Source organism: Cibotium barometz, chromosome 53 (genome assembly GCF_041138505.1).
Source record: "Cibotium barometz isolate CiBa-2024 chromosome 53, ASM4113850v1, whole genome shotgun sequence".
Lineage (NCBI taxonomy): Eukaryota > Viridiplantae > Streptophyta > Polypodiopsida > Cyatheales > Cibotiaceae > Cibotium > Cibotium barometz.
In genome coordinates, this window is record NC_141098.1 from 19,063,417 (window position 1) to 19,082,518 (window position 19,102).

Genomic DNA, 19,102 nt, shown 5'->3' on the forward strand with positions numbered 1-19,102 from the left:
CTACAAATCGTATTCTTGAATCTTTACATGGTCAAGGTGTCGATGAGTAGGAAATTTTCTTTAAGCTAAGACTTAGTATACTATCTTAAGTGTTTTTCCTATTTTGGAAGAGAGGAACCTTACAATTAATATCAAAGCAAAGGCTAACTATCAAGGGATTAAAACAAGTGATTGTTTGTCATATGAGGATGAATCAATCATCTCTACTGGCCATAGAAACGGTTTGAATATCCTCACATGTTGAGACAATCATTCTATGAAATTGTGCTTGTATCTTGGGGGTGCACAGGCAAGACATTTGTACAATAAATTTGAATAATAAAATTAGGGAAGAAACCTTTTGAGGATAAAAAACATAGGGTGATCAAATTAAGAAACTAGTGTTGGAGACTGAATAACTAGTGGAGAGTGGAGACTGAATAACTAGTGGAGACTGAATAACTAGAAGGATAGACCGAAACTTTGTTTAGAGAAATTTTTAAGATATATCTCATTAACTCACATATTATAAATTATTAATATTATAACTCCATTAAGGTTTGAATAGGTAATGTATGAATGCCATCCATTGGATGCTTTATACTAGGACGATCGTCCAAGATCTTGAGCCCATCTCAGACAAACATGGGTATAACTTGGGATGTGTAATTACCAGAGGATCATGCTATTAGATGTGTTAATCCCAAGATACTAGATGTGTCATTTTTAAAAAATCATCTCAGACATGTCATCCTAAGGCACTAGATGTGTAATTCTTTTAAAAAAAATGAAGATCTCAGATGTATTAATCCAGACTGCCCTCAAATGTGGTGCTATGATAAGTATTTGATAGTTTTGAACTTTTCATGGATACAATGAAAGAAGAAAGTTTACCGTTGCACGTCAAAATCATAAGAAATGTCAAATTAGTTGGAAGCACTATTGTCAATCTCACCACTCCAACCATAATCAGTTATGGGATGCCATGAAAGTATACCTTCGTGAAAGGTTTTGTCCTCCAGGATTTTGAGAGGATAAAATGAATGAGTTTTTGAAGCTAATCCAAGAAGGGAAGACCTTGGAAGAATACCACCAAAATCTTCCTAAAACTTCTTTGATTAGCTCGAGAGATGGATGAATAAGCCCACGGTAGTGTGTAGACATCCCTTTGAGGGGCAGGAGGATTGAGCGAGGACAGAGCCTGAGAGGGCGACAAGCGGGCTTGAGTCCTTGTGCGAGCGCGGTCGACGATGAGGTGTATGGTCCCATAGGGTTTTGCCTAGCATGTAGAGGCTAGAAGGCCCAATTCTAGATCATCGGCAGTATAAAGGAAAAGAATAAGAGAGCCGGTTTACTTGTATGGAATTGATTCATGTATAAACTTTTTTTATAAATCTTGCAAGTCCTTGGCATTATTGTACTGTGGAAAAAGGCTGTTTTAACGAACCTTGTGAACAAAAGGGCCTTATTAAGGAGCTAACCTAAGAAGGGAAGACCCTGAAAGAATACCACCAAAATCTTGCTAAAACTTCTCCAATTAGCTCCAAAGATGGATGAATAAGCCCACCCCGTAGTGTGTAGACGGATATCCCTCTGAGGGGCAGGAGGATTGAGCGACGGAGCCTGAGAGGGCGACAGGTGGGCTTGAGTCCTTGCTAGCGTGGTAAACGATGAGGTGTATGGTCCCATAGGGTTTTGCCCAGCCTGTAGAGGCTGGAAGGCCGAATTCTAGATCATCGGTAGTATAAAGGAAAAGAATAAGAGAGCCGGTTTGGCTTGTATGGAAATGATTCATGTATAACATTTTTTTTATAAATCTTGCAAGTCCTTGGCATTATTGTACTGTGAAAAAAGGTTATTTTAACAAACCTTGTGAAAAGGGACTTAATTAAGAAACATGTTTATTTATGTCAAAAAGTGTGGTAGGATTAATTAGAAAACAAATTGACACATGAGTAGGGTGGAAAGTGAGAGGATGGAATGCTCCAAGAGATGGCACCATCCTACGGAGGACCGGTGGACCCGATTAGTCGGGTAGCTTTCCAACAGATTAAGTGAAAGCTCCCTACGCTAGATAAATAGGCTCTCGGGCAACACTATTCTAGGAGACTAGGCCAACTGGCAGCTGTGCCTTGCATGGATGAGGAAAAAAGCGATGTCTCCAGGAATCAAGATTAGTAGTTGCCCAAAACATAATCAATTACGCTATGGGTAATTTGACTTTTAAAGAACCACGCTCCCCATGCGGGATGATAGGACTAGGTCTTACCTACAAATCGTATCCTTGAATCTTTACATGGTCAAGGCGACGAGTAGGAAATTTTCTCCAAGATAATACTTCGTAGACTATCTTAAGTGTTTCTGCTATTCTGGAAGGGGGAGCCTTACAATTGGTATCAAAGCAAAGACTAACTATCAAGGGATTAAAACAAGTGGTTGTTTGTCATATGAGGATGAATCAATCATATCTTCTGGCCATAGAAATGCTTTGAATATTCTCACATGTTGAGACAATCATCCTATGAAATTGTTCTTGTATCTTGGGGGTGCATGCACAAGATATTTGTACAATAAATTTGAGAGGAAACCTTTTGAGGAAAAAAAACATAGGGTGATCAAATTAAGAAACTAGTGAGAGACTGAATGACTAGAAGGATAGACTTAAACTTTGTTTAGAGAAAATTTCAGGATATATCTCATTAATTTGCATATTATAAATTATTAAGATTATAACTCCATTAAGGTTTGAATAGTTGACATATGAATGCCATCCATTAGATGCTTTACACTAGGATCATCGTCCAAGATCCTGAACCCATCTCACACAAACATGGGTCCAACTTGGGATGTGTAATTCCTAGAGGATCATGCTATTAGATGTGTTAATCCCAAGATACTTGATGTGTAATTTCTAAAAAACTAATCGTCTGAGACGTGGTAATCCTGATAATCTTTGGATGTGTCAATCCCCAAGGCCCCAGATGTGTAATTCTTATAAAAATGGAGATCTCAGATGTATTAATCTCGAGTGTCTTCAGATGTGGTGCAATGATAAGTATTTGATAGTTTTGAACTTTTCATAGATACACTGAAAGAAGAAAATTCACCCTTGCTCGTCTAAAAATCATAAGTTCACCCTTTCATGGATACAACCTTGTGAAAAGGGCCTTAATTAAGGAATATGTTTATTTATGTCAAACAGTTTGGTAAGATTGATGAGAAAATAAATTGACGCATGAGTAGGGTGGAAAGTGGGAGGATGGAAAGCCTCGAGACAGCACCATCCTCCTACATGCGGGTGGACCCGATTAGTCAAGTAGCTTTCCAACAGATTAAGTGAAAGCCCTATGCTAGATAAATAGGTTCTGGGGAAACTCTATTCTAGGAGACTAAAATGGGCGGCTGTGCCTTGCATGGATGAGGAAGAAAGCATTGTCTCTAGGAATCAATATTAGTAAATTATGATCAATTACCCTATGGGTAATTTGACTTTTAGAAGGCCACGCTCCCCCTGTGGGATAGGACTAGGTCATACCTACAAATCGTATCCTTCAATCTTTACATGGTCAAAGTGTCGAGTAGGAAATTTTCTCCAAGAGCTAAAACTTAGTAGACTATCTTAAGTGTTTGCCCTATTTTTGAAGGGAGAAACCTTACAATTAGTATAAGAGCAAAGGCTAACTATCAAGGGATTAAAACAAGTGAATGGTTGTCATATGAGGATGAATCATCATCTCTACTGGCCATACAAATGGTTTGAATATCCTCACATGTTTTGAATATCCTCACATGTTGAGATAATCATCCTATTGTATCTTAGGGGTGCACGGGCAAGATATTTGTATATAAAATTTAAAAAATAAGATTGGGAAGGAAACCTTTTTAGGATAAAAAACATAGGGTGATCAATTAAGAAACTAGTGGAGACTGAATGACTAGAAGGATAGACTAAACTTTGTTTAGAGAAATTTTTAGGATTTATCTCATTAATTTGTATATTATAAATTATTAAGATTATAACTCCATTAAGGTTTGAATAGTTGATGTATAAATGCCATCCATTGGATGCTTTACACTAGGATGATCATCCAAGATCTTGAACCCATCTAGACAAAGATGGGTCTCGGATGTGTAGTTTTTAGAGGATCATGTTATTAGATGTGTTACTCCCAAGATACTAGATGTGTAATTTTCAAAAAAACTAATCATCTCAGATGTGTTAATCTTGATAATCTTTGGATGTGTCAATCCCAAGGCACTAGATCTATAATTCTTTTTAAAAAAATGAAGATCTCAGATGTATTAATCCAGAGTGCCTTCAGATGTGGTGCTATGATAAGTATTTGATAGTTTTGAACTTTTCATGGGGGATACAATGAGCAAAGAAAGTTGACTTTTGCACGTCAAAATCATAAGAAATGCCAAATTAGTTAGAAGCACTGTTGTCAATCTAACCACTCGAACCAGAATCAGTTATGGGATGCCATGAAAGTACACCTTCGTGAAAGGTTTTGTTCTCCAGGATTTTGAGAGGATAAAATGAATGATATTTTGGAGCATGCTTTCATGGGATCTAGGGCATTCACTCTCATTAATAAGCCTTCCTCTATATAGGTTATCTCCAAAAATTCATTCATTTTATCCTCTCAAAATCGTGGAGGAAAAAACCTTTGACGAAGGTGTACTTTCATGGCATCCCATAGCTCATTCTGTTTTGAGTGGTTAGATTGACAATAATGCTTCCAACTAATTTTGCATTTCTTATGATTTTTAGACGACAACATGTGAGGATATTCAAACCATTTCTATGGCCAGTAGAGATGATTGATTCATCGTCATATGACAAACAATCACTTGTTTTAATGCCTTGATAGTTAACCTTTGCTCTGATACCAATTGTAAGGCTCCCCCCTTCAAAAATAGTGGAAACACTTAAGATAGTCTACTAAGTCTTAGTTTGGAGAAATTTTCCTACTCGTCGCACCTTGACCATGTAAAGATTCAAGGATACAATTTGTAGTAGGTAAGACCTAGTCCTATCCCGCAGGGGGAGCGTGGTCTTCTTAAAGTTAAATTACCCATAGGGTAATTGATCATGATTTGGGCAACTACTAATCTTGAATCTTAGAGACATCGCTTTTTTCCTCATCCATGCAAGGCACAGCCGCCCACTAGCCTAGTCTCCTAGAATAGTGTTGCCCGAGGACCTAATAATCTAGCATAGGGCTTTCCCTTCATCTATTTGAATGCTACTTGACTCATCGCATCCACCTGTCCGTAGGATGGTGCAGTCGGGGCACTTTATTCTCCCACTTTCCACCCTAGGGACTCACGCATCAATTTGTTTTTGAAAAGTAATCCTACCACACTGTTTGACATAATTAAACATGTTCCTTAATTAACGCCCTTTTCACAAAACAGCCTTTTTTCATAGTACAATAATGCCAACAAAGACTTGCAAGATTTATAAAAAAAAAATGATATACATGAATCATTTCCATACAAGCCAAACCGGCTCTCTTATTCTTTTCCTTTATACTGCCGATGATCTAGAATTCGGCCTTCCAGCCTCTACATGCTGGTCAAAACCCTATGGGACCATACACCTCATCGTCAGCCGCACTGGCGAAGAGGACTCAAGCCGGGTCTATCGCCCTCTCAAGCTCCCGCTGAATCCTCTTGCTCCTCAGAGGGACGTCTACACACTACGGTGGGCTTATTCATCCATCTCTGGAGCTAATTGAAGAAGTTTAAGCAAGATTTTTGTGGTATTCTTCTAGGGTCTTCCATTCTTACAGGGAGACCTATGCAAGCTAAATTGGCTAGTGGGAAGATCCTTTTCACTCACCATGAGACAGATCGTATATTCAGAGTCCTACCTTTGGGAGTTTTTGACGGGATCCTTGGAATGGATTGGCTCCACAAAAATCAAGGTGACATTCACTGTCACAATGGAACCATTTCCTTCCGTGACCTTCACAGAAACAAAGTTCAAGGAAACGAAAATTCAGGATCCCCAAGTAGTAAAATCTTCCAAGTTACCAAAAGGACTTAGAAAGAAGCAACTCATTTACGTTGTCAAAATGAATCCAGTAGACACAAAGTTAAAAGCTAAAGAACCAAAATGGTTAAGTGAATATGATGATTTATTCCTAGCAGAGTTAACAGAGATGCCTCCGATTTGGGAAGTAGATCATGTGATTGAATTGACCCCGGAGCTCAACCAGTAGCCCAGTGCACGTATAGAATGCTAGTCCCTGAAGCCACTGAACTCAAGGAATAGCTTAGGCAGCTATTAGAACAAGGGTTTGTAAGACCCAATGTTTCACCTTGGGGAGCGTGAGTTTCACCTTGGGGAGCGCGAGTTCTCTTTCAAAAAAAGAAGGGTTTGTAAGACCCAATGTTTCACCTTGGGGAGCGCAAGTTCTCGTTCAAAAAAAGAAAGATGGAATGCTAAGACTCTGTGTGGACTACAGAGGTCTCAATCAGCTAATAGGTTAAGAATAAGTATCCTATCCCCAGAATTGATGAGCTTCTGGAAAGGCTAAATGGAGCCCAGATCTTCACAAAGATATATCTCAAATCAGGGTATTATCAAATCAGGATTAATGAGCAAGATATCCCAAAGACAGCCATCAATGCTCGGTATGGGCACTATAAATTTATAGTCATGCCATTTGGTTTGACGAATGGCCCAGCTACATTCAATCGCCTAATGCAGGACATTCTCAGAGAATACTTGGATAATTTTGTTCTTGTTTTCTTTGATGATATTTTGATTTACTCAAAGAATGTAGCTGACCATGAAGCTCACGTCCGAAAAGTTCTTGAGATTCTAAGGAAGCACCAAGTCTTTGCAAAAAAGAGCAAATGTACTTTCTCTGCCGACCATGTTGAATACTTGGGCTTCCTAGTATCCAAAGATGGGATTTTTCCAGATTTTTCTAAAGTCCAGGCAGTCATAGATTGGCCTGAACCTAAGACAGTGAAAGAAGTCAGAGGATTCTTGGGACTAACTGGTTGGTATAGAATTTTTATACCTAAGTATGCTCTCATAGCTTCCCCCCACTGACTAATCTTCTCAAGAAGAATATATCTTTTCAATGGTTTGCTAGGTGTGTCATAGTGCTTTTGATAAGCTCAAGACCGCCTTGGTAATAACCAATCCAAATGTAGGGAGGAGATAAATTCAAGAAATAAAGAACAACCCCCCAAAAATGAGTAAATACTCACCTAAGATGAAGAGTGGACTAAAGACCAAAGGAAATACTAAAAAAATAAAATTTTGACACCTCAGAGTGGGGATTTCTCCTCATGAAGGAGGTGCCTATTTCACATGTGTGGTGGACTTTTAAACTCTCAAATAATGAGATATTTCATCTCTCCTCTCTCCTAATTCAAGTCTAGTTCGAAAAAGTAAGCTGAACTGACCTAAAAATGGTCAAAAATTAACCAAACTAATCTGGAAAATTCTAGAATCAGTTTGCTTGGTTAGAGGCTCACTTTTTCCTTTAAATAGAAGCCTTCCCCTTTGTAAAAGCTTAATAGTGTTTATGCACTGTTACTCTACTCCTCCCCAGAAAAGCCAAAAACATTGAATTCATTTGATAATTTACTTGTTTTTTTACTAATTCCTCTACAAAGAATTGGTGGCCACTGTTGATCCAAACAAGAGTAGAACCCTCAATCCCTCAAGCCAAAGGAAAGCTCACAAAACTCCATGTAAGTTAGAAATTCTACTTTTTTTTTATTTCTAATCTATGGTTTTTTTGAATTCTTGCTTTTTAATGTGATTTTGGATGTTAGGCTTTAATGAAAAGGCTTCCCCCTTCTCTTCATTAAGAATTTTAGCCTTTCTTTATCCTAAAATGAGTAACAAATAAATTAACTTAATCTTTCTTATTATTTACTCACTTGAAAGTGAGAATTGAGTAGATTAAAGTGTTTTATTTCAACTTGGATTTGAATTAAAGTGATATTTATAATGTAAAAATTGAGAAATGGTCAGCCATACAAAGAAGGTTATGGTAAAATTTTCTTAAATTTTGTGGAAATAAGTTTTATCTTTATGTTATTCAAAAAGTATAATCCCCACCGTTTGTGCATTCTAAAAGGAATTCTTTTAAAGTTAAAAGTGTTATTCCTATTAAATTGAATCTTTTGCATAAATAGATGTATAAAAGGATTTTCTTTTATATAAAAGTGTTATTTTCATTAGATTCAACTTCTATGCATAGAAAGATGCATATTGGATTTTTTTTAAATAAAAGTGTTATTTTCATTAGATTCAATTTCTATGCATAGAAAGATACATATTGGATATTTTTTTTTAATTATAAAAGTGTTATTTTCATTAGATTCAATTTCTATGCATAGAAAGATGCATATTGGATATTTTTTTATTATAAAAATGTTATTTTCATTAGATTCAATTTCTATGCATAGAAAGATGCATATTGGATATTTTTTTATTATAAAAGTGTTATTTTCATTAGATTTAAATTCTATGCATAGAAAGATGCATATTGGATTTTTTTAAGTGTTATTTTCATTAGATTCAATTTCTATGCATAGAAAGATACATATTGGATATTTTTTTATTATAAAAGTGTTTTTTTCATTAGATTCAATTTCTATGCATAGAAAGATGCATATTGGATATTTTGTTATTATTAAAGTGTTTTTTATATTAGATTCAATTTCTATGCATAGAAAGATGCATATTGGATATTTTTAATTATTAAAGTGTTATTTTTATTAGATTCAATTTATATGCATAGAAAGATGCATATTTGTTGAAAATACAAGTGAATAGGGTGTGTGCGGGAACAAGCCCTTGGTTAGAGGTTGTAAAAGAGAATGTGTAAATGTGAAAGAACCTGTGAAAAGGTAAGAAGAATCTACTGGGAGAGAATAAAGGGTAGCATGAGAAGATTTAGGAAGTGTGGAGATATTCTAGGAAGTGTGGAGATATTCTGGGAAAAGTGAAGAGGTGGAGAGAATCAGGGAAAAGAGGTGGAGTGAATCATGGAGAAATCAGTGGGATTAGATGCTTGATGTAAACTCTATAAATTGAGGCATAACCCTAATGATAATTTGTTGCTGGTTTTTGAGTATCCATGCCTACATTAATCTATTTACTAATTACCCACTAATTACATCTTAATTATTTGCTAATCACTTTGTTAATGATGTTGATTCTAGTGTACGATCCACCATAGCTCATCACAATGCTCAAATTTCAACAATATTGAATATTTTTATTATTATAAAAGTGTTATTTTCATTAGATTCAATTTCTATGCATTGAAAGATGCATATTGGATATTTTTTATTATAAAAGTGTTATTAGTATTAAATTGATTTTATGCATAAATAGATGCATAAAAGGATTTTCTTTTATGTAAAAGTGTTATTTTCATTGAAGTTGGATTTTATGCATAAAGAAATATTTATATCAAAATTAGAGTTCTCTTTGATTCTATGTTTAATTTCCATGAATAATCGATAAATGAATAAGTAAATACACTGTGAGAGATGGTAATGAGAATGTATCGTTTCATATTCACTCGGATGGTAATGAGAAAATTGTATCGTTTCATATTCACTCGGATGGTAATGAGAAAATTTAAAAAATCTATCGAAGTCAGAAATTTAGATAAATTGATTAATTTATTCCTCATAGGAATTCGTGATTAGTTTAGAAAATCAGTTAAGTTAATATTTAATAAATGAAATTCAATAAAATAGTAATTGAAATATCACCCCCCTTTTCGAGAAAGGTAGTTCAAGAAAAACCTTACTAGACTTGAACCCAAAATCAGACTTTGACCAAGACCAAACTCTTCGTCAGTTTCAAGGAAAGACGATGTGACCAATTTAGGAAAATACACTCAAATCACCCACCAAATCTGAAACTAAGTTGAGATCCTTTAAATTTATCTAAGGATCAAGGGTACAAAATTTGAGTATTTTTGTTTGGAGTTCAGACCTACGATCAAGAAGTCTTGGGATAACGATTTAAGATATACTCATTATATTCAAAGAAAATCAAAACTGAAAACTTGCTTAGAAACCCTATTTTCTTATAGGACTGTCTTATACCAAAATGCTGGAGGGAGCATTTGGTATATGTGTTTTTCTAAGGAAAGTTCGATTGCAACAGTTGGCGAGGAGTGTTCAAAGGACAGCTCACGTGGCAAAGCCTGCCCAGGTCTTTGACCAGCCTCGGTATGGTTAAAATGGTGTGCTTCTGGTACGATGGACGAGGGCTGACGAAGCGGTCCCTAAGTGAAAGTGCCAGGACACATAAGGAGGATTCTGGGGGGTTGACCAAGCGATGCACAGGCTCGTGATGCCGAGGACACCCATGCGTATGTCGTGGAAGATATTGTATGATGGACCAATGTTTATTGTAATCTATTACTAGATCTCTTACTGACTAGCTGGTCTCAACGGAGAGTCGAGAGTGATACTGTTTTGGTTAAGAAATAAAGACTGGAAGGAAATTTTGAGTTATGACATCTGTAACCAGTTATTTGTCAATGGATTGTTTTATAAGTTAAAGTTTTAAAGAGGAGTGTGTGCATATCTATATTCTAAAGTGACTTAATCTTTCTTATTGTTTACTCACTTGAAAGTGAGAATTGAGTAGTTAAAGTGTTTTACTTCAACTTGGATTTGAAATAAAGTGATATTTATAATGTAAAAGTGAGAAATGGTCAACCATACAAAGGAGGTTATGGTAAAATTTTCTTAAATTTGGTGAAAATAAGTTTTATCTTTATGTTATTCAAAAAGAATAATCCCCACCGTTTGTGCATTCTAAAAGGAATTCTTTTTAATTTAAAAGTGTTATTCCTATTAAATTGATTTTTTTGCATAAAAGGATTTTCTTTTATATAAAAGTGTTATTTTTATTAGATTCAACTTCTATGCATAGAAAGATGCATATTGGATATTGTTTTTATTATAAAAGTGTTATTTTCATTAGATTCAATTTCTATGCATAGAAAGATGCATATTGGATATTTTTTTAATTATAAAAGTGTTATTTTCATTAGATTCAATTTTTATGCATAAAAAGATGCCTATTGGATAGTTTTTTTTATTATAAAGTGTTATTTTTATTAGATTTAAATTCTATGCATAGAAAGATGCATATTGGATTTTTTCCTTATATAAAAGTGTTATTTTCATTAGATTCAATTTCTATGCATAGAAAGATGCATATTGGATATTTTTTATTATAAAATTAATATTTTCATTAGATTCAATTTCTCTGCATAGAAAGATGCATATTGGATATTTTGTTATTATAAAAGTGTTATTTTCATTAGATTCAATTTCTATGCATAAAAAGATGCATATTGGATTTTTTTAAATTATAAAAGTGTTATTTTCATTAGATTCAATTTCTATGCATAGAAAGATGTATATTGGATATTTTTTATTATAAAAGTGTTACTTTCATTAGATTCAATTTCTATGCATAGAAAGATGCATATTGGATATTTTTTATTATAAAAGTCTTATTTTAATTAGATTTAAATTCTATGCATAGAAAGATGCATATTGGATTTTTTTTAAGTGTTATATTCATTATATTCAATTTCTATGTGTCATGAACCATAGAGCTTGATTTCCACATGTACATAGGGTCCCATGGGCAAAAGGAGAAAGTGACTATAAATAGGGCTTGGGGTACATTGGTAGGATCTTTTGACATCTTTTAACACTTTTACTAATTTTGGTCATCTTGTACCTTCGGGCTCCATCAATGGAGGTTTGGCCTTCCATGGTCAAGTTCATGGCTAGCTTGAAAGCCTTACTCTTGGTGAGAGGTCAAACACACTTAGGCTATTTGTGCATCTTCTCTTGCTACATGCACTTATAGATTTCCTCTCTCTTGTGTATTCATGTGATGAGCCATTTGATAACTAATCTCATGATTAATGGATGCTAGATTCATGTGATGAGCCATTTGTTAACTAATCTCATGATTAATGGATGCTAGATTCTTGCTTTGATGTGTTTGATTCAATATTTTACTCTAGATCCATTTAATTTGGTATCAGAGCCTTGATTTGATCCATTATCAAGGTTTTGGGCATGAGAATAGTCATTTTCTTGATAATTTTTTGAATTTTCTCTTGATTTCTTGGAGTTTTGGCTTAATCTTGCTTAATTTCTACTTAATCTTTGGAGATTAGTGGAGGGGAGGCATCATTTCATGTGATTTCATGTGATTTCATGGGGATTTAGCTCAATTGGATCTAATTTGGGTACCTTGGATCAATTATTTGGGGCGGGGTATAAAAATTAAAAAAAAAATAAATTAATCACCTGTTAATCTCTCTGTTAATCACGTTTATCTTTTGTGCTTCTTTTCCAAGCTTTCCATAGCCATTACTTCTCATTTTTTCCCCGTTTTGCTCCCATTTGCTAGGGCTTTTGTTGATCTTGAGGAGAGGAACACATAGAGTACCAATTTACATGCATTTTTCTGAAAATTTCTTTCCCTTTGCTCCAGACCCTAGTATCTCTCACAGCTCTCACCATTGTCCATCTCCACTCACTCTAAATGGCTACAGGTGTATTCTATGGCTAATGAGGGCTAGACTTGGAGTTGATTTTGCTTTCGTTTGACCATGAAGCTAGGCGTGGAGCGCCATTTTTCCCAAGCCGCCTCACGGCCATAATCACAAGAAGGAGATTCCATTTCATCTCATTTCTTCCATTTGGTTGTTAGCCATGATGTTTGGTATCTTTTTGGTGGATTTCGGGGAGTTTTTCATTGCTATTGGAGAGGGAGAAGAGGAGGTTTGAGCAGCCCTCAAAAATTACAAAAATCTTCAAGATTTGGTTCCATTGGAGGCTCTATCAAGCAACAATCCAACCATTGAAGCTTTCGGAATACCATTGGTGAGTTGCTATGGCCATTTTCTCAAGCATTGGTGATTAATCCTCATGCTATGGACAAATTGCAGTTATTCATGAATGAAAACCCTAATTTATAGAATTTTACCATTCTTACATAACTCATGATCCATTGGAAAGTGATTACATGCTCTTATTGCTCACATCTTTCTTTAATCACACCCATTTGGATGTCATGTGGCCATTTGGGAGACAAATGCAAGATTCTTTGATGAATCCATGCATAAATGGATGAAGGAATGCATATGCTTGGATGCATTGATTGAGCCACATGTTGGGTAATAATGAGAAGGTTTTTGCTATGGACATGATGCTTTTATGCATTGGAATGATGCTATTGAGCATTGGAAGAGCTTGATGTGTGATTGGAATCAATTGATAATGCTACATTCAAATGCAAGTTGATGCCCTTGAATGCCATTTGATGCCAATTACTCATAAGCAATGCTTTTGGGAGTGATGCCAATTGGATATTGATGTCATTGGTATATGGCATTACCTCATTTGTGCTTATTGATTGATGTTGGATCTTTGGATAAATGGTGGACATTTGGAGCTATGTGGATAAGCATGAGTTCATGCATAATGGTTTATGAGTATATTGTAATGGGCATGAGTCATGCCACATCCTTGTAAGTGATCAGCCTCATTTTCATATTCAAGCTATATGCACCTCACAATTGTTTGCACTCACTTCAATTTCTAGAAACTAGATATGTTGGTGAGGGTACCTCAGGTGTTGGCGAAGAGGCCCAGGGGAGGAGCATGGCTTGAATCCACCATGTCGTGAGTGTCGTGGTAAAGCGATACGATGGAGGATTAGGTGTGGAGGTGAAGACTTGGCCTCAACCCGTACCTTGCTTCGGACTACGGGGGTGAGAACACGCTACACCGACGATCTTCTTCGCACAATCATCCGAGAATCATCCTCTTGGTTTATGTACATGTCAGTGGCGCCTTAATATAGACATCTCATGGGAATTGATCTTGCATTATGCCATGGGAAACGTATGGTGAATGCTTGGAATTGCAAGGAATTTGTATACCTTTTGGTGATGCAAGTTGAGGCACATACTATGTAATGGATGGGAATTGATAAGAGGATTATGGATTTTTGCATTGTTACTTGAGAAAATTTGAGATTTAGCTCCTAAAACAAAGAAGTCTGTCAAAATTTTCTCAAATTTTTGGTCATACATGGACAATTGAAGCTTGTGGAGCATAATTTGCAGACCTTGGGATGCCAATGAGATGTGGAAGGTGTTGACATTGGTTTGGGAGCAAACAAAGATCAATTAGGCACAAAAAGGGTCATTTTGGCAAGAATCTGTAGATTCACAAAAACCCTAATTCAATCCCAACCCTTTTGGACTGAATTAAAAGGGACTATATGAGCTCTTAGTGCTTTCTTAGAGCTACCCAACGAGCCCTTAACCTCCGCATTTTAATATCTCTTTAGGGTAGAATTCAGGGTTTTGCAAAAAAAGTAAACCCTAATTCAGTCAGGGGTTTGAAGGTCTTCTAGATCCAATTGCATAGGCTTGTAGTACTCATTGAAGGCTTCCATTTGAGCTAAAAAGTTTTGCATTTGGGTATTTCTAGCTCAAGTTGTACCCAAAATACCGTTTCAGCCTAGAGAATAGTAGCACACCACATCTCTTATTATGGGTCTTTGCATAGTGGTCTAGTACACTTCATTAGCTTTCCAACAAGCTTTAGATCACTTCAATCGGACATCCCTACCTCAATTTACAGCCAAATTTCTGAAACCGAAGGTTTCCATGGGGCCGAAGCCAAAAGGGCGACCGAGGCGCAACACTTTGGCTTCCGACGAGGTAGAGGGTGAAGAGGCAATGATGGAACAAGGAATTTTGGATGCTCCGAAGGATATTCTTGGGCACACTTCAAGAGAAGGGGATACTTTTGGGCATACTTCAAGAGAAGGGAATGAGGAGTTGAATGTCAGAAGAGCCCATAAGCACACCCCACAATCTTCGCATACCATCCCCATCGATTCGATCATGCAAATGCTGATGGAAATGAATGCTAAGATGAACACGATGGCTACAAGGGTGGAAGTCAATGGTAGGCTTGACACTATGGCTACAAGGATGGAAGTTTTGGAAGAGAGGGTCGCTCGGCCAATGAGCCAACCTTCCTATGATAGTGGTCATAGTGCTTTACATAAAGGCAAGCAATTTGGGACAGCTTTTGAAGGCCATAGGGAAGGCAAGGTACCCATGGTACAAGAGGTTTCTCCCAAGGTAACACATGAGCATTCCACCAAGAATGTCACTTTCGGATTCATGGCGGATGCTAGAAAGCCTTCTATGCAGGAGATGAAGCCTACTACATTCCAAGCGGGTTCTTCTCGATTGGATGGAAAGCAACATGCACCTACATTCAGACATGAGGAGTCAAATCTTGGGGATCCGAAGAGAGTACCTTTGCATCCCAAAGCAAATCAGTTCTCCATGCTTGAAGAGGAGGTGTATGATATGGATGATGTGGTTGAGCTTGATTGGGAACATATGTCATTCATTGAGAGACAAAGAGAAGCTCATGATAGGTGGATGGAAATGCCAAATTTCCTCAAGAGGGAGTACAAGGATTTTGCACAATTCCTTGGATCTTTTGTGCAAATGCAAAAGCACAAGCCCTCGCACCATCATAAGAATGCATCGTCAACCATGTCAAAGGATGTAAAGGACAAGATTTCACTCTCTAAGTTCAAGGGTGATGGTGCAGCCCCACATGAGTTGGAAGAATGGATGAATAAGTTGGATACATACTTTTAGCTCTATCCAAAGAATGAAAGGGACAAAGTGCATTTTGCATCCTTGCATTTGGAAGACTATGCACATCAATGGTGGAGACATATGCTCAAGGAAGGAGTTATGCCACATACTTGGGAAGAACTCAATGTCATGAACCATAGAGCTTGATTTCCACATGTACATAGGGGCCCATGGGCAAAAGGAGATAGTGACTATAAATAGGGCTTGGGATACTTTGGTATGACCTTTTGACACTTTTACTAATTTTGGTCATCTTGTACCTTTGGGCTCCATCTATGGAGATATGGCCTTCCATGGTCATCCTCTTGGTGAGAGGTTAAACACACTTAGGCTATTTGTGCATCTTCTCTTGCTACATGCACTTATAGATTTTCTCTCTCTTTTGCATATTCATGTGATGAGCCATTTGATCACTAATCTCATGATTAATGGATGCTAGATTCTTGCTTTGATGTGTTTGATTCCATATTTTACTCTAGATCCATTTCATTTGGTATCAGAGCCTTGATTTTGATCTATTATCAAGGTTTTGGTTGGGCATGAGATTAGTCATTTTCTTGATAATTTTCTAAATTTTCTCTTGATTTCTTGGAGTTTTGGCTTAATCTTACTTAATTTTTGCTAATCTTTGGAGATTAGTGGAGGGGAGATATCATTTCATGTGATTTTATGGAGATTTAGCTCATTTAGACCTAATTTGGACACTCGACCAAATTTTTGGGACGGGGTACAAAAATTGGGAAAATTTTAAATTAATCATCTTTTAATCTCTCTGTTAATCACGTTTATCTTTTGTGCTTCTTTTCCAAGCTTTCCATAGCCATTACTTCTCCTCTTTGCCCCGTTTTGCTTACATTTGCTAGGGCTTTTGTTGAGCTTGAGGAGAGGAACACATAGAGTACCAATTTACATGCATATTTTTGAAAATTTCTGCACATTTCTTTTCTTCTTCCTCATTTTCATGAAAACCCTAGGCAGGCCAACCATTAGACCTTTCTTGAAGCATTCTTGAAGCATTCTTCTTCTCTAGTCTGTGATTCTCCATGATTGCTTCCTGTCTCTCCTTGGTCGTTTTTACTAGGGTTTGGTTTGGGGAAAGAGACATGGCTATGGCAGCGATTCGAATCAATAGTCCAAACACGTCTAGCAGCGATTCAGATCAGCTATGGCAGCGATTTGAATCGACAGGCCAAGCACATCTAGCAGCGATTCAGATCGGCTATGGCAGCGATTCGAATCGACAGCCCAAGCACGCCTAGCAGCGATCCGAATCGACCATTTTGCAAGCTCGTAGGGTATAGGTTGTCGTTTCTGAAGAGATTTGTGTGCCGTTCAACACGACTACAACGACAACGTTTCGTGAATCGATGACCTTGGCCATGTAGACGAGGGACTCCCACTCTTTCTCGATAGTCATGGCGATGGCGGTGTGAGCTTCGCTGCTGCTGCTGATAGGAAAAATTTTAGTACAATGCTCAACGCAGCGCCTTGGTCAGCATATAAAGGATTCTCAAGATGACGTCGTCTGCACAGCACTAGTATAAGCTATGGTGGCTGGTAGCAGGTATAGCTATAATGCAATAATGCTATAATGGCGGATGGTCTGCAGTTATAGCTATAATCCAAGCATCATTTGTAGATGCATAATGTGTGGCGAAAGACTACATTGAGTAGCGCTGATGGCAGACATATGCGTACAAGGAATTGTGGCGGAAGCTGAGCTTGAGTAGCAACAAAAGAGACTGAGTAGGACTGCTAGCTAGCGATGGAGCAGAGACTATGTGGCTAGTGACGAAAGAGACTGCAGCTGGTGGCTAGCGACAGAAGAGTAGGGCTGCTGGCTATAGCGATGGCATTTTTGGTAGCATAGTCCATTATGCGCAGAATACACGGCCCTTGAGAGGCTTTGAAGACGGCCATTGATCTTCCTTTTGCTACCATTTGAAGCTATTGCTTCAAAGCCATAGAATTTGGTATTATTTTGGTGATTTCTCGGATCTTTTTAGTGATGAGGGATTCTAATTGGAGATTTTGGATGGCTTGGATTCTATCTACATCAAGCTTCATGTCAAGGGAATGCTTCATCAACTAGCTTTATGTGCATCAAGTGGTAAGAGGCCTTCCAAGTTTTCAAGCAATTTCATTGAAGAATCAAGGATTGTCATCCCTTTTAAAACCCTAATAATCATGCACATGATGGTGAGCTTCTTGCATAGGGAAGCTTATCCATTATTCATTGTAATTCCATGGTTGAAATGATGACATCTTTATGAACTATTGAAGGGATATTGAAGCATTTAGACACATTACATCCCATTGATGATGTCTATGCTTCTATTGGCATATCCTATGGTGTTGGTCTTATTCATGCTATGGGACATGCATATGAGATGGTGTAGAGATTGATTCACATACTCTTGATGGTTATGATGGATGTGATTCTATGCATGGGAAGAGCTTGATGTGTGATTGGAATCAATTGGTAATGCTACATTCAAATGCAAGTTGATGCCCTTGAATGCCATTTGATGCCAATTACTCATAAGCAATGCTTATGGAAGTGATACAAATTGGATGTTGATATCATTGGTATATGGTATTACCTCACTTGTTGATTGATGTTGGATCTTTGGACGAATGGTGGACATTTGGAGCTATGTGGATAAGCATGAGTTCATGCATAATGGTTTATGAGTATATTGTAATGGGCATGAGTCATGCCACATCCTTGTAAGTGATCCACCTCATTTTTAGATTCAAGCTATATGCACCTCACAATTGTTTCCACTCACTTCAATTTCTAGAAACTAGTATGTTGTGAGGTACCTCGGGCATTGGAGAAGAGGCCCGGGGAAGATCATGGCTTGAATCCACCGTGTCGTGAGTGCCTTGGTAAAGCGGTACAGTGGAGGATTAGGTTTGGAGGTGAAGACTTGGCCTCAACCCGTGCCTTGGTTCGAACTAGGTACGGGGGTGAGAAGAGCTTGGCCGGGAGATCGGCAAGCTTCAATGCGCTACACCGACGATCCTCTTGGTTTATGTACATGGCAATGGCACCTTAACATGGACATCTCATGGAAATTGATAAGAGGATCATGGATTTTTGCATTGTTATTTGAGAAAATTTGAGATTTAGCTCCTAAAACAAAGGAGACTATGTCAAAATTTTCTCAAATTTTGCTTGTGGAGCATAATTTGCAGACCTTGGGATGCCAATGAGGTGCGGAAGGTGTTGACATTGGTTTGGGAGCAAACAAGGATCAATTGGGCACAAAAAGGGGTCACTTTGGCAAGAATCTGCAGGTTCCCAAAAACCCTAATTCAGTCCTAACCCTTTTGGACTTACTTAAAAGGACCATATGAGCTCTTAGTGCTTCCTTAGAGCT

The 19,102-nt window shown here is 37.3% G+C and overlaps 1 protein-coding gene across 1 annotated transcript in view; it reads left to right on the forward strand.

Annotated features, from left to right (window-relative positions):
• Positions 1-17,307: 17,307 nt before the first annotated feature.
• The window catches only part of LOC147608373 (histone H2A.1-like), a 56,373-nt gene continuing 54,578 nt past the window's right edge, over positions 17,308-19,102 (forward strand). Inside the window, exon 1 of the mRNA XM_086789432.1 lies at positions 17,308-17,317. Within this exon, the coding sequence (XP_086645558.1) occupies positions 17,308-17,317 (10 nt within the window). The remainder of the gene's footprint in view (positions 17,318-19,102) is intronic.